At 66.1% G+C, this 15,194-nt stretch overlaps 1 protein-coding gene across 28 annotated transcripts in view; it reads left to right on the top strand.

Annotated features, from left to right (window-relative positions):
- The window catches only part of RBFOX3 (RNA binding fox-1 homolog 3), a 183,023-nt gene that overhangs the window by 145,505 nt on the left and 22,324 nt on the right, over positions 1-15,194 (top strand). For 15 of the 28 annotated variants that reach the window (XM_075770650.1, XM_075770661.1, XM_075770665.1 and 12 more), the window contains 2 exons: positions 2,242-2,286; positions 14,213-14,538. In XM_075770650.1, the coding sequence (XP_075626765.1) occupies positions 14,437-14,538 (102 nt within the window). In that variant the 5' untranslated portion in view covers positions 2,242-2,286; positions 14,213-14,436. Of the gene's footprint in view, positions 1-2,241; positions 2,287-14,063; positions 14,539-15,194 lie in introns of all 28 variants that reach the window. The other 13 variants (XM_075770676.1, XM_075770672.1, XM_075770677.1 and 10 more) reach the window with 3 other exon arrangements.

Raw genomic sequence — 15,194 nt, 5'->3', positions numbered from 1 at the left:
AAACTGCCGAGAAGTTTTCCCACAAAGCGGAGCGGGGCGGCTAGCCCAGGCCTGCCGCAGGGTTTGCCCCGCGGTTGCAAAGTGGGGATGGGCGTCGTTGGGGTGCGGCATCCTTGGGACCCCACGCAGCTGCCGGGCTGGGTGACACAGGTTGCATTTCCAGGGGGCCCCGTGCAGACACCCTGCTTTGGATCCGAGTGGTTTTAGCTGGGCTGGGTTCGCTTGTGAGCCGGCCTGCGCTGGGCTCGCCTGTTCTGGACGCGGGTCCCTGCGAGGCTGCTCGGGGCTCCAGCTGGAGCCGATCAGCCCAGGGCTTTGCCAGAAAAGCAGGGGCAGGGGCAAGATCCCCCCGTAATGCCGACCCTGATCGTCCAGAGCCCTGAGCTGCTCCTAGCCCGCCTCCCATCAACGCTCTGCCGGGGCTTTTCCTCTCCGGTTTTGGTGCATGCGGCAGGACAGGGAAGGTTTGGCTGAGCATCCCGGTCCTCGTGGTGCTGGGGACCACCTGAGACTTTTGCCCAGGCTGGTGCCAGGCTCGGCGAGGTCCACGGCCGTGCAGGCGAGCGCGGCGCATCCCGACTGCCGGGGCCCTGAGCTGCTGCGGGGAGTTTCTCAGAAGGCGCCTTCCTCAGGAAACGTGTTTGGGAAATGAGATTTTACCCAGCAGCGTACCTCCCCGAGGAGAGCGAGCGTCCTTCAATTATTCATCGCCAAACGGGCCGTCTGGGTTCCCAGCACACCCAAACTGACTGCCGCACGCGCTGGAGTCCTCTGCTCCCGCTTTGCCGTCTCCTGCCGCGGACCCTGCTGGGACCTTTCTTGGCGAAGCCGAGGAAGACCTTGGGGCGGCTGCTGGGGGGCAGGAGGCTCTGCCGGGCCTTGGCCGCGCGGGGGGTGTCCCCTTGCTGCTGGGGACCGGGGGGTTTCCCACCAACTTGTTCAGGGCACCCACTGAGTCTGCCCTGGTGTGGGGGGCCCGGAGGGGAGACCCCTGAGTTCAGAAAATGCGTCTGGCTGGGTGAGAGCTTTCTGGAGGGTTTTTATCATAAGAGCACTAATGGAAGTCAGCACCAGCCTAATGAGCTGTGCTCCTCCATGAATCTGATTCATTGAGGCAGGAATTACCATAATTGATTATCCTGCTGTGCGGCTAAGAGCGGTGTTTGCTAACAGAAGTGCCTGGGAACCGGCTCCACTCTTCCCGAGCCACCGATGCGTGCGGCTGGGCCTCCGGACCGGCAACAGGCCGCATTCTCGCAGGGATCCGGCCCCGGGTCTGGAGCAGCGTCTGCTCACCCGGCCCTGGCGCGGGGTCCCTGCACCCACACTCGTGCACCCAGGGCTGCCTTGTTCTGGGGTGCTGCCTTCTGGGGCGGGGGATCAAGGAGCATCCGGTGTTTGGAGCTGGTGCTGCCCACCTGGGCAGGCAGGGAGAGGCTGCGGGACTCGACACCTCCAAGTCCCCAAAGAAGCGGTTAACAAACAGAAACAGCCCTCGCTTACTCTTTTTAAAAAACTCTCGTGATGTATAAGCTGTTCTCATTATTTTTGAGGGTCTGACATGATTTATGAACATTTGTGTTGGCAATGTTGCAAAACCCAATTAGTTGAAGTGCAGCTTTCAGGAAGTTTTCTTTGAAATTTGGCGATATTCTCCAAGAAGTGCCCAGAGCCGGGACGGCAGCGGCAGAGCCGTGTGCTGCAGGGCTTGCTCCTGGCAGGCGCGTGGCACCGCGCCGGGGAGCGAGGGGCAGGGCGGGCGCTGCCGGGGAGCAGAAGCACAGGAGCATCCTTGGGTGTGTGCGGAGGGCTTGGGGCACGCCGACCTCGCTGTGTCTGGCGCTTTGGTGACGGCCATGTCCTATCCAGCCCCGCGGAGCCGTGGGCTGCGTGTGGGGCCGGGGCTGCGCTGGCAGAGTCCCAGGGAAGCCGAGGAAGGGGCCGGTGGTCCGTAGGAGCCGGGTCAGTGTGAGGTGCGCTGGCAGAGGCGGAGGCAGGGCTCCTGCTCCCATCGTGCTGCCGCTCAGCATCGGGGCTCGGCTGTGCTGGGTGGAACCCCCCGCCTGGCTGCCGGCTCTTAACCAGGGCAGGTTTCCCAGCGCGCCTGGGGAGATAATGCTCACGGTCACGCTCGTATTCGAACGTTTTGCCAGTCAATGAGCAAATAGCGTTGCCTGTAAGCAGGTTAGTGATGACGATCATTGATTTTAATTCTTCGTCCTCTTTCTTGTCTTTTCTTAGAGAGCCCAGCGCGAGCACCGCAGGAGGAGCTGGGCCGAATAAAAGGTATGGGAGCGTTCATTTCTGATGGGCCGGAGAGGCGAGGGGCTGCTCTGGGGCTCGGGCAGCAACTCCTGTGCAGCCTGAGCCGCTGCTCTTGGGGCCCGGGGTCCCTCCGGGGTCCGTGCTAAAAGCTGCATGTGAAATCCTGCATGTTCAGGGGCCGGCGATGGGCGCTGCTGCCCGAGCTGCGTGGCGCCGGGTGGGACAGGGCAGCACCCTCTGCCTGCGGCTCCGGGGTCTGGCAGGGGCGGGCGGGCGCAGAGCCGTGCGCCGGGGAGGGCCGGGAGGAAAGCTGCCCACTCCTCTCCGCCAGCAGCCCCCGGCACCCACCGGGTGCTGAGCCCCCGCACAGGCGTGACGTGAGTGGCATGAGTCCCGGGTGAGGAGGGCGGAGGGCTGCAGTGTCTGTGAGCTGTCCGTGTGTGCTGACGTTGCTGTCTGTCTGTCTGCGCTCCCTGGGGAAGCCTGCTCTGCGGACCCTGTCCTTACCCGGGTGGCACCAGCCGCCAGCCCCGGGTCCTGGCCCTGGAACGGCAGCTGCCGCCGCGGGGGGTGTTTGTCCCTGGGGTCCTGCAGCCCTTGCTGTCAGGTGTCACGCCAGCTCACGCTGTCCCCCGGGCTGAGACCCAACTCGGGCAGACGATGGCTCGTGCATGTGAGGGGGTGGCCAGGCCAGGCGTCCCCTGGGCAGACGGGGATGGTTCCTGCCCATCGTAACCTCGTGTTGCTGGGCTTCCTGGCAGGAGACCCTGGTGCCATTGTAGGGTGGGGGACCGAGTCCCCCAAAGGTGCATCCTGCTGACTGTGGCACAAATGCAGGCTCCCCCCTGGTCCAAGCTGGTAAAACAGAGGAGCAAAGATAAGACGAGGGGCTGGGGGTGAGGACGCTGGTGCATCCATCCCTCCGTGCCCCAGCACTGGTCCAGAGGTGCCTGTGAAGCAGTGGGACCGGGGGGTGGCTGCGGCCGAGGCAGCAGCGCTGGGAACCGGGGAGCTGTCACCGTGCAAAAGTGATGGAGGAAAGACGCGTTTGGGGGGGGGAGTGCGCTCATCTCTGTCGTCGGCAGGACAAGGAAGAAGGTGTCTGCTGGGAGGGGGTCGTGGTCCAGAAGGGTCCTGAGACACTATGGGATGTGTGAAAAGGAGCCGCTAGAAGGATGGGGAGGCTGGGGCAGGAGCTGGGCTCGCAGGCAGCACGAGCCCGGAGCCAGGATTAACGGGATGAAGGCTGGGCTGCGGGGGTGAGTGTGCGGGGAAAACGTGCCGGTCAGCAGCGGCAGCGTGGGCTGGGGCACGGGGTGCCGGGGCTGCTGCAGCACAGTGGTTTATTCTGTGTAAGAGCAAGAGTCCGAGCTTCAGTCGGCTCCGTGCTGGGCCATTCTGGGAAACTCGACAGCCCTGGTGCTGGGCAGGCAGGGCAGGCAGGGCACGTGTGATCGCTGGGGCTGGGCAACAGAACAGGCAGGGAACTGCCTGCGGGCCCAGGGCTCCCCCCCCCCGGCATTCGCGTCCGTACCGATGATGTTGTGACCCGCTCCCTGTGCTGAAGCGAGGGCTTCGCTCCCTCCCAGTGTCCGGCTGCGTGTGGGGGACGGGTGGCACTCGGGTCGGTCCCGGGGGCTGCAGGGGGCTGTGGGGGCCGGAGCCCACTGGCCCATCGCCGTGGGGTTGTGTCCGGAGAGGAGATGTGTCCTGCAGCAGCGGGGTCAGCGTCCTGCGACTGCACAGCCCCGGAGCCCAGTTGGGATGGGAGAGTTGGGATGTGGCCGTGGGGTGGTGGGGCGCTGCCTGCAAAGGTGCCTCGGGGCGAGGGACGTGCGTGGGTGTGGGGCTGGGGGTGCTGAAGTGGGAGAAGGTGAAACAGCGCTGGGAAGAGAGCTGGGCCGGGGAGCTGAGGTGGGGAAATGCTCCCACGGCCGACCCTGCCCTGGCTCCAGGATGGTGCTGACCCCCTGCCCAGTGACACTCCCCCCCTGGTTTTGGCTTCCACGGTGGCGGAGGGGGTTTATTCTGCTGCTTTGGGCCCCTCTGCCCCGGGTCTCTGTGCAGCCAGCGCACGTCGAGAGCACGTCCCGTGCGGCAGCGTGGGGGTCCGGCAGGCTGTGGGGCCCCAGGCCGCGGCTGGGGCTGTGATTGCAGGGCACAGAGAAAGAGGAGAGGGTTTTGATCACCAAGATATAAGAAGGAGTGGGAAGCCCCTCACCCCGGCTGCCTGCAGTGGTGGCTCCTCTGCTTTATCACCCTCTCCTGGTGCTGAATTATTGAGAGTGTTGCTTTCTTTTATTGCTGTGCTGGAGGAGAAATACCTCAGCCCGGCTCTGCTTTGAATATGATTATGGGGCTGGAGATGTCAGAGCCAGCTGGGCCCCAGAGACCGATCTGCCACCCCTCTCGCTCCTGTGCCTTCCCTTATTCTTATTTATTCCCTTGCTCCCGCGTCTGGTTCAGCGCGCACGGTCCCCCCGCTCTCCTCTGCCGAGCGGTGCCCCAGGAGGATGGAGATTTAGTGCCTGACAAGCCGCGCTGCCCTGCTGCCGAGTCTCCGTGCCCGCGGCGTGCCGGAGGCGGCTGGGAGCTCCAGAGCCCAAGCAGGGCTGGTCCCCGTGGCCCACGCTGCGGCCAGCTCTCCCCCCGCCTCCCGTGCAGGGTCCCACAGCTCTCGCCGGTGGGACGGGGTCTCCGGCCACCCTCTGTCCCGGGGGTCTGCAGGGGTGCGACCCTGGGGCTCGAGGGACAGCCAGTGCCCCGGTGTCGGCACGGATTTCTAGGTGCCCTTCTCGTGCAGACCGCAGTGGCCATATCCCGCGCTGCAGGGCAGCCGGCTTGTGCAGGGACTGTCCTCGCTGCTCCCGCACAGGGACTGGGGGCTGCTGGCTCTGCCCCGCCTTGGGCCACAGCTCGGCTGCATCCTGCAGAGCAGGCGATGCTGGGCCCCCCAAGACAGCCTGTCCCGGCAGGGCCTGCCAGACCCCAGCCAAGCATCCCTGCCTGCCAGGAGCAGAGATGGGGAGCGGGCAGCCGTGCAATCCGCTGCCTGCCCGGGGGGTGCCGGGAGCCGGCTGGCACTTCGCAGGTTAACTGCGAGAGCGGCCGATTCGCTTATTGACAGGGTAGCTTGAAAAATGCTGAGGCAGGACATCGGCTCCTCGGAGTGTCAGCGCGGGAGCCCACGCAGCGCCGGCGAGCGCACACGCTGCTGCTGCCGGCCACCCCCCAATGCCCAGCCCGGCCGCCTGGCCCCGGACCCCCCCGGGCGCTCCGGCTGGGGAGCAGGTCCGGCTGCCCCTCGCACGCTCGCCCTTCCCTTGGCTCTTAAAGACGCCAGACAGGATTTCATTTTTATCCTTCCCTCTCCCGTGGTTTTCCCCTGGGGTGAGTAAGCCCCTGCCCCGCTTGCACGCCCCGGGCTGCCCCTGCGTCCGTACTCCGGCCCCTGCTCAGCCCAGCAGCGGCGGCATGTTGGATGCCGGCAGCCGGCTCTGAAGCGTGGCGGCCTGCGGCGAGCGAGCACACTGCGCCGGGGAGGGCGGCAAGTGCACAGGGCACCCGGCCGCGCCGACCCTTGGCGCTGGAGCCGGACAGCGAGCATCCGAGGGGAGAGAGCCCACCGGGGAGGAGCGGCACCCAGCGCAGCCGGCATCGGGGAGCAGCCCACCGCCCTCCCACCGCAGAGCTCCTCAGCACCCCGCTGCTGACATGATGATGTATTTTTGGGTAGGTAAGACCACCGAGGGTGGGTATTTCTCCTCCCTCTCTGCCGGGGTTTTGCTGGGGGTCGGGGTCGTTTCTTGCTGTTGTTGCTTCCCAGCTGAGCTGCTGCCCCCGGAGAGCTTTCCTCCTCCGGCTGCCCTGTGGCTTGCAGGGACGGGCTGCGATGCTGGAGGCAGGCCTGGCGTCGGGGAGGAACGGGGCAACGGCCGAGGCAGGCAGGGGTCCCTGCCTGAGGGCACCCCCCAGCCACCCTCCTGCCTCCCCTCCGGGTTCGGGCTGGTCGGTCCCCACTGAGCCGGGGGCAGGCGGGAGGGCCGGGCTCCCCGTGCGAGTGGAGCTGTGGAGCCGTCCAAGGGGGTCGCTGGTGGGGGCCCGGCTGAGACCCCCCGGCCACCCCAAGAGCTTTGAGCAGCGAGGAGGAGGAGGGGGGCGTGATGGGGTCTGCCCAGGCACTTTGCCCAGGGACGGGACGCTGAATGTGGGTGCGAGCTCCGCTCCTGGCTGGCTGGGACAGCAAGCAGCGGGGAAGGGGCTGGGGGCCGCAGCCTCCCGTGGGGCTGCACGTCCTCCCCAAAGGTGCGGGAGCTGGGCTGCACGTCAGGCTCCGCGCCGTCCCGGGGGGCTTCCCGTGGCATCCCAGCCCACAAACTGGGGCTTAAGCCAGTGGCACCAGCTCCTTCCACCCCCTCTCCTGCTCCCGCTCCCCTGGAGCTGGCCAAGCTGGCGGGGGGCTGGGGGGCTGCGGCAGCCCTTGGGGGATTCTGCGCTCCGGGGAGCTGCACTGCCCTGGATTTCGGAGCAGGGGGCAGAGTGGACAGAGCTGGGTGAAGGGGGATGCGGGGAAAGGAGCTCACGGGGCAGAGGAGGATAATGCGAATTCATTGTTTCTCAGGGAAGCAGCTTTCAGGCGTAAGGTGCTTTGTCATGAGAGATCTCGGTGCAGCCGCCGATCCCTGATGGTCAGGAGCCTGCCGGGGCTCGCAGAGCCTTCTCCTGCCAGGACGTTAATTCTGCCCAGGGACTTGATGAGCCACCGCGGCTGTGAAAGCAAACTGCTCCGGAGTTTCTGCTTGCAGCTCTGTAGGCACCGCATGGCTTCGCAGAGCTCCTGCCGATGCAGGGCACGGGGCAGTGTGTGCCCATGGGAGCTCCAGGCGCAGCTCCCTGCACTGCATTTGCTGCCTGGCGCAGTGGGCAGTGCAGCAGCGCTCGAGGGTCTCCCTTCCCCGTCCCACGCACTGCACGTACCCAGCAAGCCCGGGACGGATGGGTCTCGGCATCGCACGGGGTACAGCGGCACCCCCAGCCCCGCCTGGAGAGAGGCCGGGCGAGGGCTTTGCTCCCGGCGGAGCGGCTGAGCATCATTTCTTGGCATCGCGGGCGTCTCTCCGTCGCGAGCATGGGAGGAAGCGGAGGGGTTTGGTTCCTCTGCGTGGCGAGAGCGTGGCCGCTGTCGGGAGTGCTGCGGGGAGCGCTGCGGTGGCAGGCAGCAGCGGGTGGCTCGGTAATCGACACCGCAACAGGCTGAGATGCCAAAGCAAAATGTCTTCAAATTAGCAGTAATTGCAGGCGAAATAAAGAGCATGTGGGGCGAGTGGAAGGAGGGTTCTATAAATATTATGATTTTTAAAGTTTGCCCTGGAGTCCTAGAGCCTGTTTAAACGCTAATATCCTGTCTGTGCATTTAAAAAGCCTTATAATGAGGATTGAGTGTCTGCTTCCAGAGCACCTCCTGCCTGGCACTCCCGCTCTGCCCGTGTCACCTGTCTGCCGCTCCCGGTGGCGTCCCAGCCTGGGCTGCGCCGTGCCCAGCACCGGCAGTGCCACACACCCCCTGCTCTCACCCCTGCTTGGGGATGCGCTAAACTCCCCCCAGGCGGCCTCGACGGCCCCATCCTGCCCCTCGCACTGGTGCCCCAGGGGCTGCTGCCGAAGCCCCCGCTGCAGCCTGCAAGCCTGGTGTGCGGTGCTGCACCAGCTCAGGGGGTGCATTTTCTTGGGAACCCCTTGTCGGGCAGCAGGTCTGATCTTGGGGAAGGGGGGAGCTCAGGAAATGCGGCATGTCAGGTCCCCGGCTCTGCAGTTACTCCTTCCTCGCATCACCCTTCATTATTCCTGCGTCACCCTCCATCCCGTGCCGGGCTCTGCGGTGGCCGTGGCTCTGGCCCTGGCAGCACCGGTGTGGGGCACCCTACTGAGTGCGGTGCAGCTGTTTCACCTGCTGGGCTCTGCCAGCACTGCCCACCCAGCCCATGAGCTCGAGGTGCTTGGCAGCATCTGTTCTGCCACGGTTCTGCTGCCTGCATGTTCATTCTCATTAAATCTAGGGAGCCTAATTGCAATTTCATGTGAATATTTTGTCAAGTGAAAGGGCTCTAGGAAGGGCCGCGCTGACTGAAGGCGAGAAGCCACGCTCTCTCGCCACTGCGGTGACAAGCTCCTGCTCCCTGCCCAACCACGGGTGCAAACCGTGTCCCCGCAGGAGCTGCCGTGTGTCCCCACCGTGAGCCCAGAGCTCGGACGTGTGCGGCTGCCGGGAGGTGCCTGTGCACCGTTTGCTGGTGCCGGATGGCGCGGGGGACAGCAGCCTCCGTGCTCGCACGTCTTGCTGGACGGCTGCAACCCGGAGAGCACGGAGGGTCCTGAGGTGCATCCCGTGTTGGCCGAAGGGCAGAGGAGGGACAGCACGAGGGCAGTGGGATGTCCCTGGGCGCTGGTCCAGCCGCTCTCCTGCTCTGCACAGCGCTGGCATCTCCAGCCGGATGTTGAGGCATCTCCAGGCCCCCATCCTGCCCTCCCGCTGCGGGTGAGGACCGTTTCAGCGAGGTGGTGGTTTTCCCTAGATCCCATTAAACTTTCATGTGCTTTCTCTGCATTTCTGTTCCCCTCCAGGCTGCACAGCTGCCATCCCAGACGCTTGCCATGTGTTTGGTCACGGTCCCCTCCTCACCTGGTGAGGTCATACCCGGGTGCCGGTGACATCACCACCTCTGCCTGGGATCTGACACCTCATGGCCGCTGAGGCAGGCAGGGAGGCGGCAGCCGGAGGCAGAGGCCGGATCTGGGGCAGCAGCAGCGAGGGTGCTGGGAAGGCGCAGAGCGGAGGGTTTCAGTACGATCTCCGGCTTCTTTGGGAGTTCCAGCCACCCCCCAGGAGTCATCAGAGGAGGAGGAAGGAGCAGGGGGTGGTGCAGAAGAGGCTCGGCCAGGCATCCCCGGCGAGCCGGGGTATCCCCCCCAACATCCCTCCCGTGCTCCCTGGGGGTCCCTTCGCCCTGGCAGGGCTGCTCTCTAACAGCCAGGGTTCAGGGTTCTCTCTAACAGGGTTCAGTACGCCTGCGGTCAGTTTGAGCCACATCTGTCATTTGGAGACAGAGCCAGAAACCAGGATCTATAGGCGGCTCTCGGCAGGGATGGGGGAGCAGCGTGCGGGTGTTCGTGGCAGCATGCGGCACTGCGATGGTGTGAGCTGAGCCGGCCGGGCCAGGAGCTGCGGCGCGGCCAGGGCTGGTGATGCTGGCGGCAGGAGGAAGTGCTTTGATTTGTGCTGGTGCTGGGTGCTCTGTGCCGGCAGGTCCTGTGTTCAAGGGACCCCTGCCCGGGAGCCTTCACAGCCCCCACGGCCCCCCGCTTCTCCCGCACTTCTTGGTGCCCATCACACGCTGGGGCAGGCGTCCCAGTCTGGTCCCAGTAAATCCTGATGCTGCCTCTGCACAGAAGGGCTGGGAGAGCCCGGGGGGAGCTTGGGCAGAGGGGCACAGCGATGGCGTGGAGGCAGCGGGGGCGGTGGGCAGGACCTGTGCGGCGGGGCAGAGCCCGTGGTGCTCTCGCCTGTCACCTCTGTCGGTCCCTTCTCACTGTCCTGGTCTGCGCCCAGCGTTGGGGCACTCTGCAGCCGAGCCAACGGGGCACGCGGGACCTTCCCTTTGCTTCACAGCAGCTCAGATCCATCCGCGCCTTCATCTAATCGGTTTATGTCTATGACAAACTACTAATGAGCTTTTAATTAACGAATGCCGTGGCTTGGGGGCATTCTGGAGTGGGTGGGAGGAGCGGACTAGATGGGTGTCCCGCTCCCTGGGTGCTGCGGGGCTGCTGGCACTGTGCTCGCAGGCTGGCCCCGTGGCGGCTGGGAGCACCCGACCTCACCGGTCCTCGCGGCAGCAGCTGCACCTTGGACTGACCCGCGTCCCCTCCCGGCAGCTCTCCCCAGCAGCAGTGTCCGGGCTCACGCCCCGGCTTTGCACTGCAGGAGCGTGCTGGGGGGTGCCACAGGGATCCCGCTAAACACCGGACACTTGCAGCCCACCCGTGGATGCGCATTGCGTCCCCTTGGTGCATCCCTGGCAGGTTCGTGGGCCACCGCGTCATCCCGCTCTGCCAGGAGAGGGAGTGGGATGGCGTCGCGGTGAGGACTGCAGCGCTGGGGTCTGGGATTTCCCTTTGCACCCCTGCGGGGGTGGGTCGGGGGTCTGGACATGGGGCAGCCCCCAGCAGGCAGCAGGGGCTTAGGGGCTTGGTGCAACGTGCGCGGGGACCCCTTGGCACTTGGATGTGTGGGATGTGCCGCAGCCGTGCCGCGTCGCCATCTGCACAGCACCGCGCGCTCGGGCAGGCTCCGGGGCAGAGCCCTGGCCAGCAGACCTTGGAGTCCTCGCTTCCGTCGGGTAAAGGTTCCAAATGGCGGAGACAAGCGTGCCTTGGAGGGGAGCTGAGCGCCCGGCGGGTCTGACATCTCCCTGGGAGCGGGAGCCGGCAGCGCCGCACTGGCTGCCTTGGGCACCTCCCGGCGGGTCTCTGCCACCGGGCCAGCTCCCAACCATGCGTGGCCAGTACATCCCAGCTGCCTGGCGGCAGCCCAAAGCATTGCGCTTTACCTGGGGGGCTCCCTTGGCAGTTTGGGGGGCACAGGCCCGTCAGCCCTTCCAGCACAGGCTCTGCCCCTAGCGCCGGTGCCTCGCTGGGCTCCAGACCGGTGGCCGAGGTCGCTCCTGTCCCGGTGCCGTGTTGTTCTCCCTCTTCCAGAAAACAAAACCAAGGAGCCCTCAAGGGTTCGTTTAAAATAAATAAAAAATGAAAATAGTGCTGATTTGAAGGAAAGCCAGCCCCATCCTGTGCATGGGAGCGCATCACCAACCCATCCCCGAAGGGCAGAGAGAAAGATGTGCTTAGAACTGCAGCCCTGTGCAACTTCTGCCTTTGATCATATATCTTACATGTGCCCTTTGCTTTCCCTCGTCTGATATTTATTAGGTTTAATTTTACTGGGACGCGGCTGTAAGTGAGACAGATGGAACGGGGTCTGTGCGCCTGGTGAACACATCTTAATTAAACAGATAAATAAACTTTCATTCCAGGAGACTTCAGTTTCGGAGGGGTTCCTCCGGGGCTGTGGCTCCACGGGGCTGGGCAGCCCTGGCCGGGGCTCCTCGTGCCTGGGTGCAGTGGGGCTGCCCTGGCACAGCCCTGGTGCCACCGCCGGTGCCATCGCCAGGGCTGCAGGATGGCATCACCGCTGGGGCAGTCAGGAGCAGCAGGGTGAGGGAAATCAGCCGGCGGTGACTGGGGACGTGTCCCCTACCCTGGAGCCGGCCAGTGGATTGGCACAGCCTTGCCTTGCCGGTGTCCCACGGGGGCTCCCCGCTGCCGTGGCGGCATCTCTGCAGCCAGGCAGATGTTGGTGACGGCATGCAGGAGAGCAGCATCTCTCCTTGCCCCGCGGCTGGAGCCAGCCCGGACCTTCCCGCGACGCGGGCTGCTGGCTCGGAGCAGTGCCAGGGCTCGTGGCGCTGCCACCGGCCAGGAGCGCCTTTGAGTCACCCTGCCCGGAGCCAGGCTCCGTCGCGGGGGAGGACGGGCAGATTACCTCATCCTGGAGCTGGCTCCCGGCTCACGTGGTTTGCTTGGTTGGGCACCGCAAGCCCAGAGTGTTGGGCCATGCCCTTCCCTTTTCACCTCTGCCTGAGAGCAGTGCAGGGGCCGCGGTGGAGCCAGACCGGCCCAGCGCCTTTGGAGGTGCCTGTCGCCTTGCCCGGGGCATCCCTTGCCCTGCGCCAGGGTGCTGTGCGGTGCTCGGGCGCACGTGGGTGCCTGGTGGGGCCCCTCTCCCCCCAGCTGCCTGAGGGGCTGCAGAGGACGTGCTTCTCCCCCAGCCCCTTGCAAAGCTGCCCCACGTCCTGCCCTGGGCACTGGAGCGTGTGGAAGGGTGCAGCACCGGGGCCACCGGCGTCCCTGGGGAAGGGCAGTTGGAGGCAAGTGGGGAGCGCAGGGTCTGAGCACCGAGGGGTGCAGGACGGGCTGCCGCATCGGGATCTGTCATGATCCCTTGGGAGCTGGAGGGCGAGGGGTTGTGGTGGGACACGGAGCTCACTGCAGCCCACGCTCCTCGCAGAGAGCGGCAGCCGGGGGATGCTGTTGGTGGTGGATGTCGTTGCCAAACTTCTTTTGGCTCTCAGTACCCTGGGGCCGTGGTGATGAGAAACCCTGCCCCTGGCTCGGTGTCCCCTCCCTCATTTGGCACCTTGCGGTCCCTTTGGAGCATGGTCACCCCGGCAGCAGGACCCTGCACGGGGGCTGGCACCCCCTCAGCCCCGGCCACCGCTTCTTCAGGACGGCTTTTCCCAGAGCTGTTTGTTTCCACCAGGTTTGACCGGTGGCTCCGGGCCGGCCATGCCACACGCCGCTGCTGTTGAGTATCTGCAGCAGAAACGGGAACCGCTGCGAGTGTACCAGGACACTGCAGCATGTCGCTATGTCTGGGGATACTGTGGAAAATCCCAGCCTCCGAATAGGGCTGGTCGTGTGCTGGAGGCTCCGGCGGAGACGGAGCATCAGCAGCTGCTGGCACAGACCTGCCTTTGTGCATCACATTTGGCCAAGATGGAAACTGAACGGAGCCCAGGTTTCGTTTCCCACATCCCCAAGCACGACGCCATCCCGGCTGCTTCGCCGCCGGCCGTGGCTCTGAAGTGGGGCGCGATGCAGTGCCGGCGGCACGGGGTGCCGGGCAGGGACCCCCGCGCCAGCGCCGAGCTCTGCAGCGCTCGAGGGTGCCAGGGCCGCCGTGGGGCCGCGACGGGAGAAGGCGCGAGGTGGGACCGGGGACCCGAACGAGCACACGCGTGTGCCCACGCCGGCTGTCCCTTGCGGGCACCGGCACGTAGGCTATTGGCGTGGCAGCTGTGGCAGAGGCGCGCGGTGTCGATGCGTCAGGGCTGCTGGCAGCACCGGCGGGCCGGTCCGAAATGCCAAAAGCCTCTGGGGCTCTGCCGGGGCCTGGCCCTGCCTGCTGCCGGCCTCGGGGCTGGGGGTCCCCGTGGCTGCGGGCAGCGCGGGGAAAAGCCGGCGCCTGCGGGCTGGGTCCCTCCGTGTCACGCCGGGTGGGGGGGCTCCCCGCACCCCCCCCCCCGCCAGACGAGGGGAGGGCCGGCGGGCTGCGGGCCCTGCGCGGAGCGGGCCCTGCCCGGGGCTCACACGCCTTTGGGCTTGGCGGGGCGGCGGGCAGGGCGGGCAGGGCGGGGGGAGGGCGGGCTGCCGGCCCTGCCCGCCGTGGCGCGAGCCCGTGGCGGCGCAGCGCGTGGCTGCCGGGGCCGTGCGTGCCGCGGGGCTGCGGCCGTGAGCGGGTCCGCGTCTCTCCGGGCTGCTGCACGGCTCCCTGCCCGTCCCTGTCTGCGTGTGTGTCTCCCGAGGAGAGCGTGGTGCGTGTGCACGTGTGTGTGCGTGGGGGAGTCCCGCGGCCGCCCGGCGCGGCGGTGAGGCGCTGCCATCGCGGGGGCTGCTCGGCGCGGCTTCCCGGGGCGCCCGCGTTGCATCACCGAAACTCCCGGTAAGACCCTTCTCCCCTTGGGAGCCGGGGCCGGGAGGGGAGGCGGCCCTGCCCGCTCGGCCCCTGCCTGCCTGCCTGCCTGCCTGCCTGCCTGCCTGCTTGCCCGGCGCGGCAGCGCGTGGCCGGGGGCTGCGAGGGGGCTGCCCGGGCGGCGGGGAAGCCATCTGCGAGCGGCGGCGGCGGAGGGGTTAAGTGCGGGATCAGCTGTTCTCATGTCATTACGGATTCTCTTCATTTTATACAGAGCTCTGTTTGATGTCTGAATGCACAGGGGACTCCCCCTCCTCCTCCAACTCCCACCCCTTTTATTTCGCTCCCTCGCCCTCTCTCCCTTCCTCCTCCCCTTCCTTTCTCTCTCCCCGCTCCGCTCTGGCTCACACACACCCTTTGCAGACCGTGCGCTCAGTGCCAGTGTCTAATGGCACCGAAGTGAACAGGCGAGCGCTGCTCCCGGGGCGCAGCCGGCCTGCCGCAGATGAATCCCTCCTAACTAGCGCCGAGGGGTCGGGAGGGACGGCCGAGGAGGGGAGAGCCCGAGGGGCGAGCCGGGAAGACGAGGATAGCGGTGTGCGGAAGAGGACGGACCCGCGAGCAGCTTCACGGCTACCTGTCGACACATGCTGTGCTCCATGGCTAACTCGGGCTGCCTCCTTGTCTCCAACTCAGGCATGCTTCCTCACTCTCTCCCCTGTCCTCCAGCCTTCCTCTACCTCCAACAGGTAAGTCACCCTCTCCGGGGGATTTTTTTGCTTTCCGGTTCACACGTGTTTCTGGCCGGTTCCCTCTCCGGAGGGTCAGAGCTTAACTGCTTCCTCCCTGGCTGCGGGGCCTCTCCGGCACCAGCCCCGCGGCACCGGCGAGTTGTGTTGCAGTGGTGGCTCGTGGTCCTCGCCGCGATTCCTTTGGGGTTTCTCCGGTTTCTCTGCCGAGGCGGCTGGGAGCGCGACCGGGGCTGGAGAGCGGTCTGAGACGCGGGCAGTGCGGCAGGCAGAGCTGCCGGCGTGGGTCCAGCGCTTTCCCTGGCGCTGCTGCCGTTCGGCAGAAGCGAGGGGCGATGATGGATGCTTGGATAAAGGAACGAGGCTCCTGCGTGGCCTGAGCAGCCTCCGGGGAGAAGGGAAGGTGATGAGCTTGTGCATGCACACGCATGTGCACGTATATGTGTGTGTGTCCGCGTGCCATCGCGTCGTGAGTGTCTGCAGCCAGGCCGTGGGGTCGAGCGTGCGTGGGTTTGTCTCGCTGTTGACAGGAAGGTGCTGCAGAGGGATCTGGGGGGGCAGCAGGTCCGGGTGAGCCCTGGGATCGAGGAGCCCGGCCAGAGGGTCCCCGGGCCATCGGTTTGGTCCTTAACTTCTGGCCAGGGCGTACTGCCCTG

The sequence above is a fragment of the Balearica regulorum genome, chromosome 18 (genome assembly GCF_011004875.1).
Source record: "Balearica regulorum gibbericeps isolate bBalReg1 chromosome 18, bBalReg1.pri, whole genome shotgun sequence".
Taxonomy (NCBI): domain Eukaryota; kingdom Metazoa; phylum Chordata; class Aves; order Gruiformes; family Gruidae; genus Balearica; species Balearica regulorum.
Note: the sequence above shows the minus strand (reverse complement) of the source record. Positions and strands in the feature narration are given on the sequence as shown.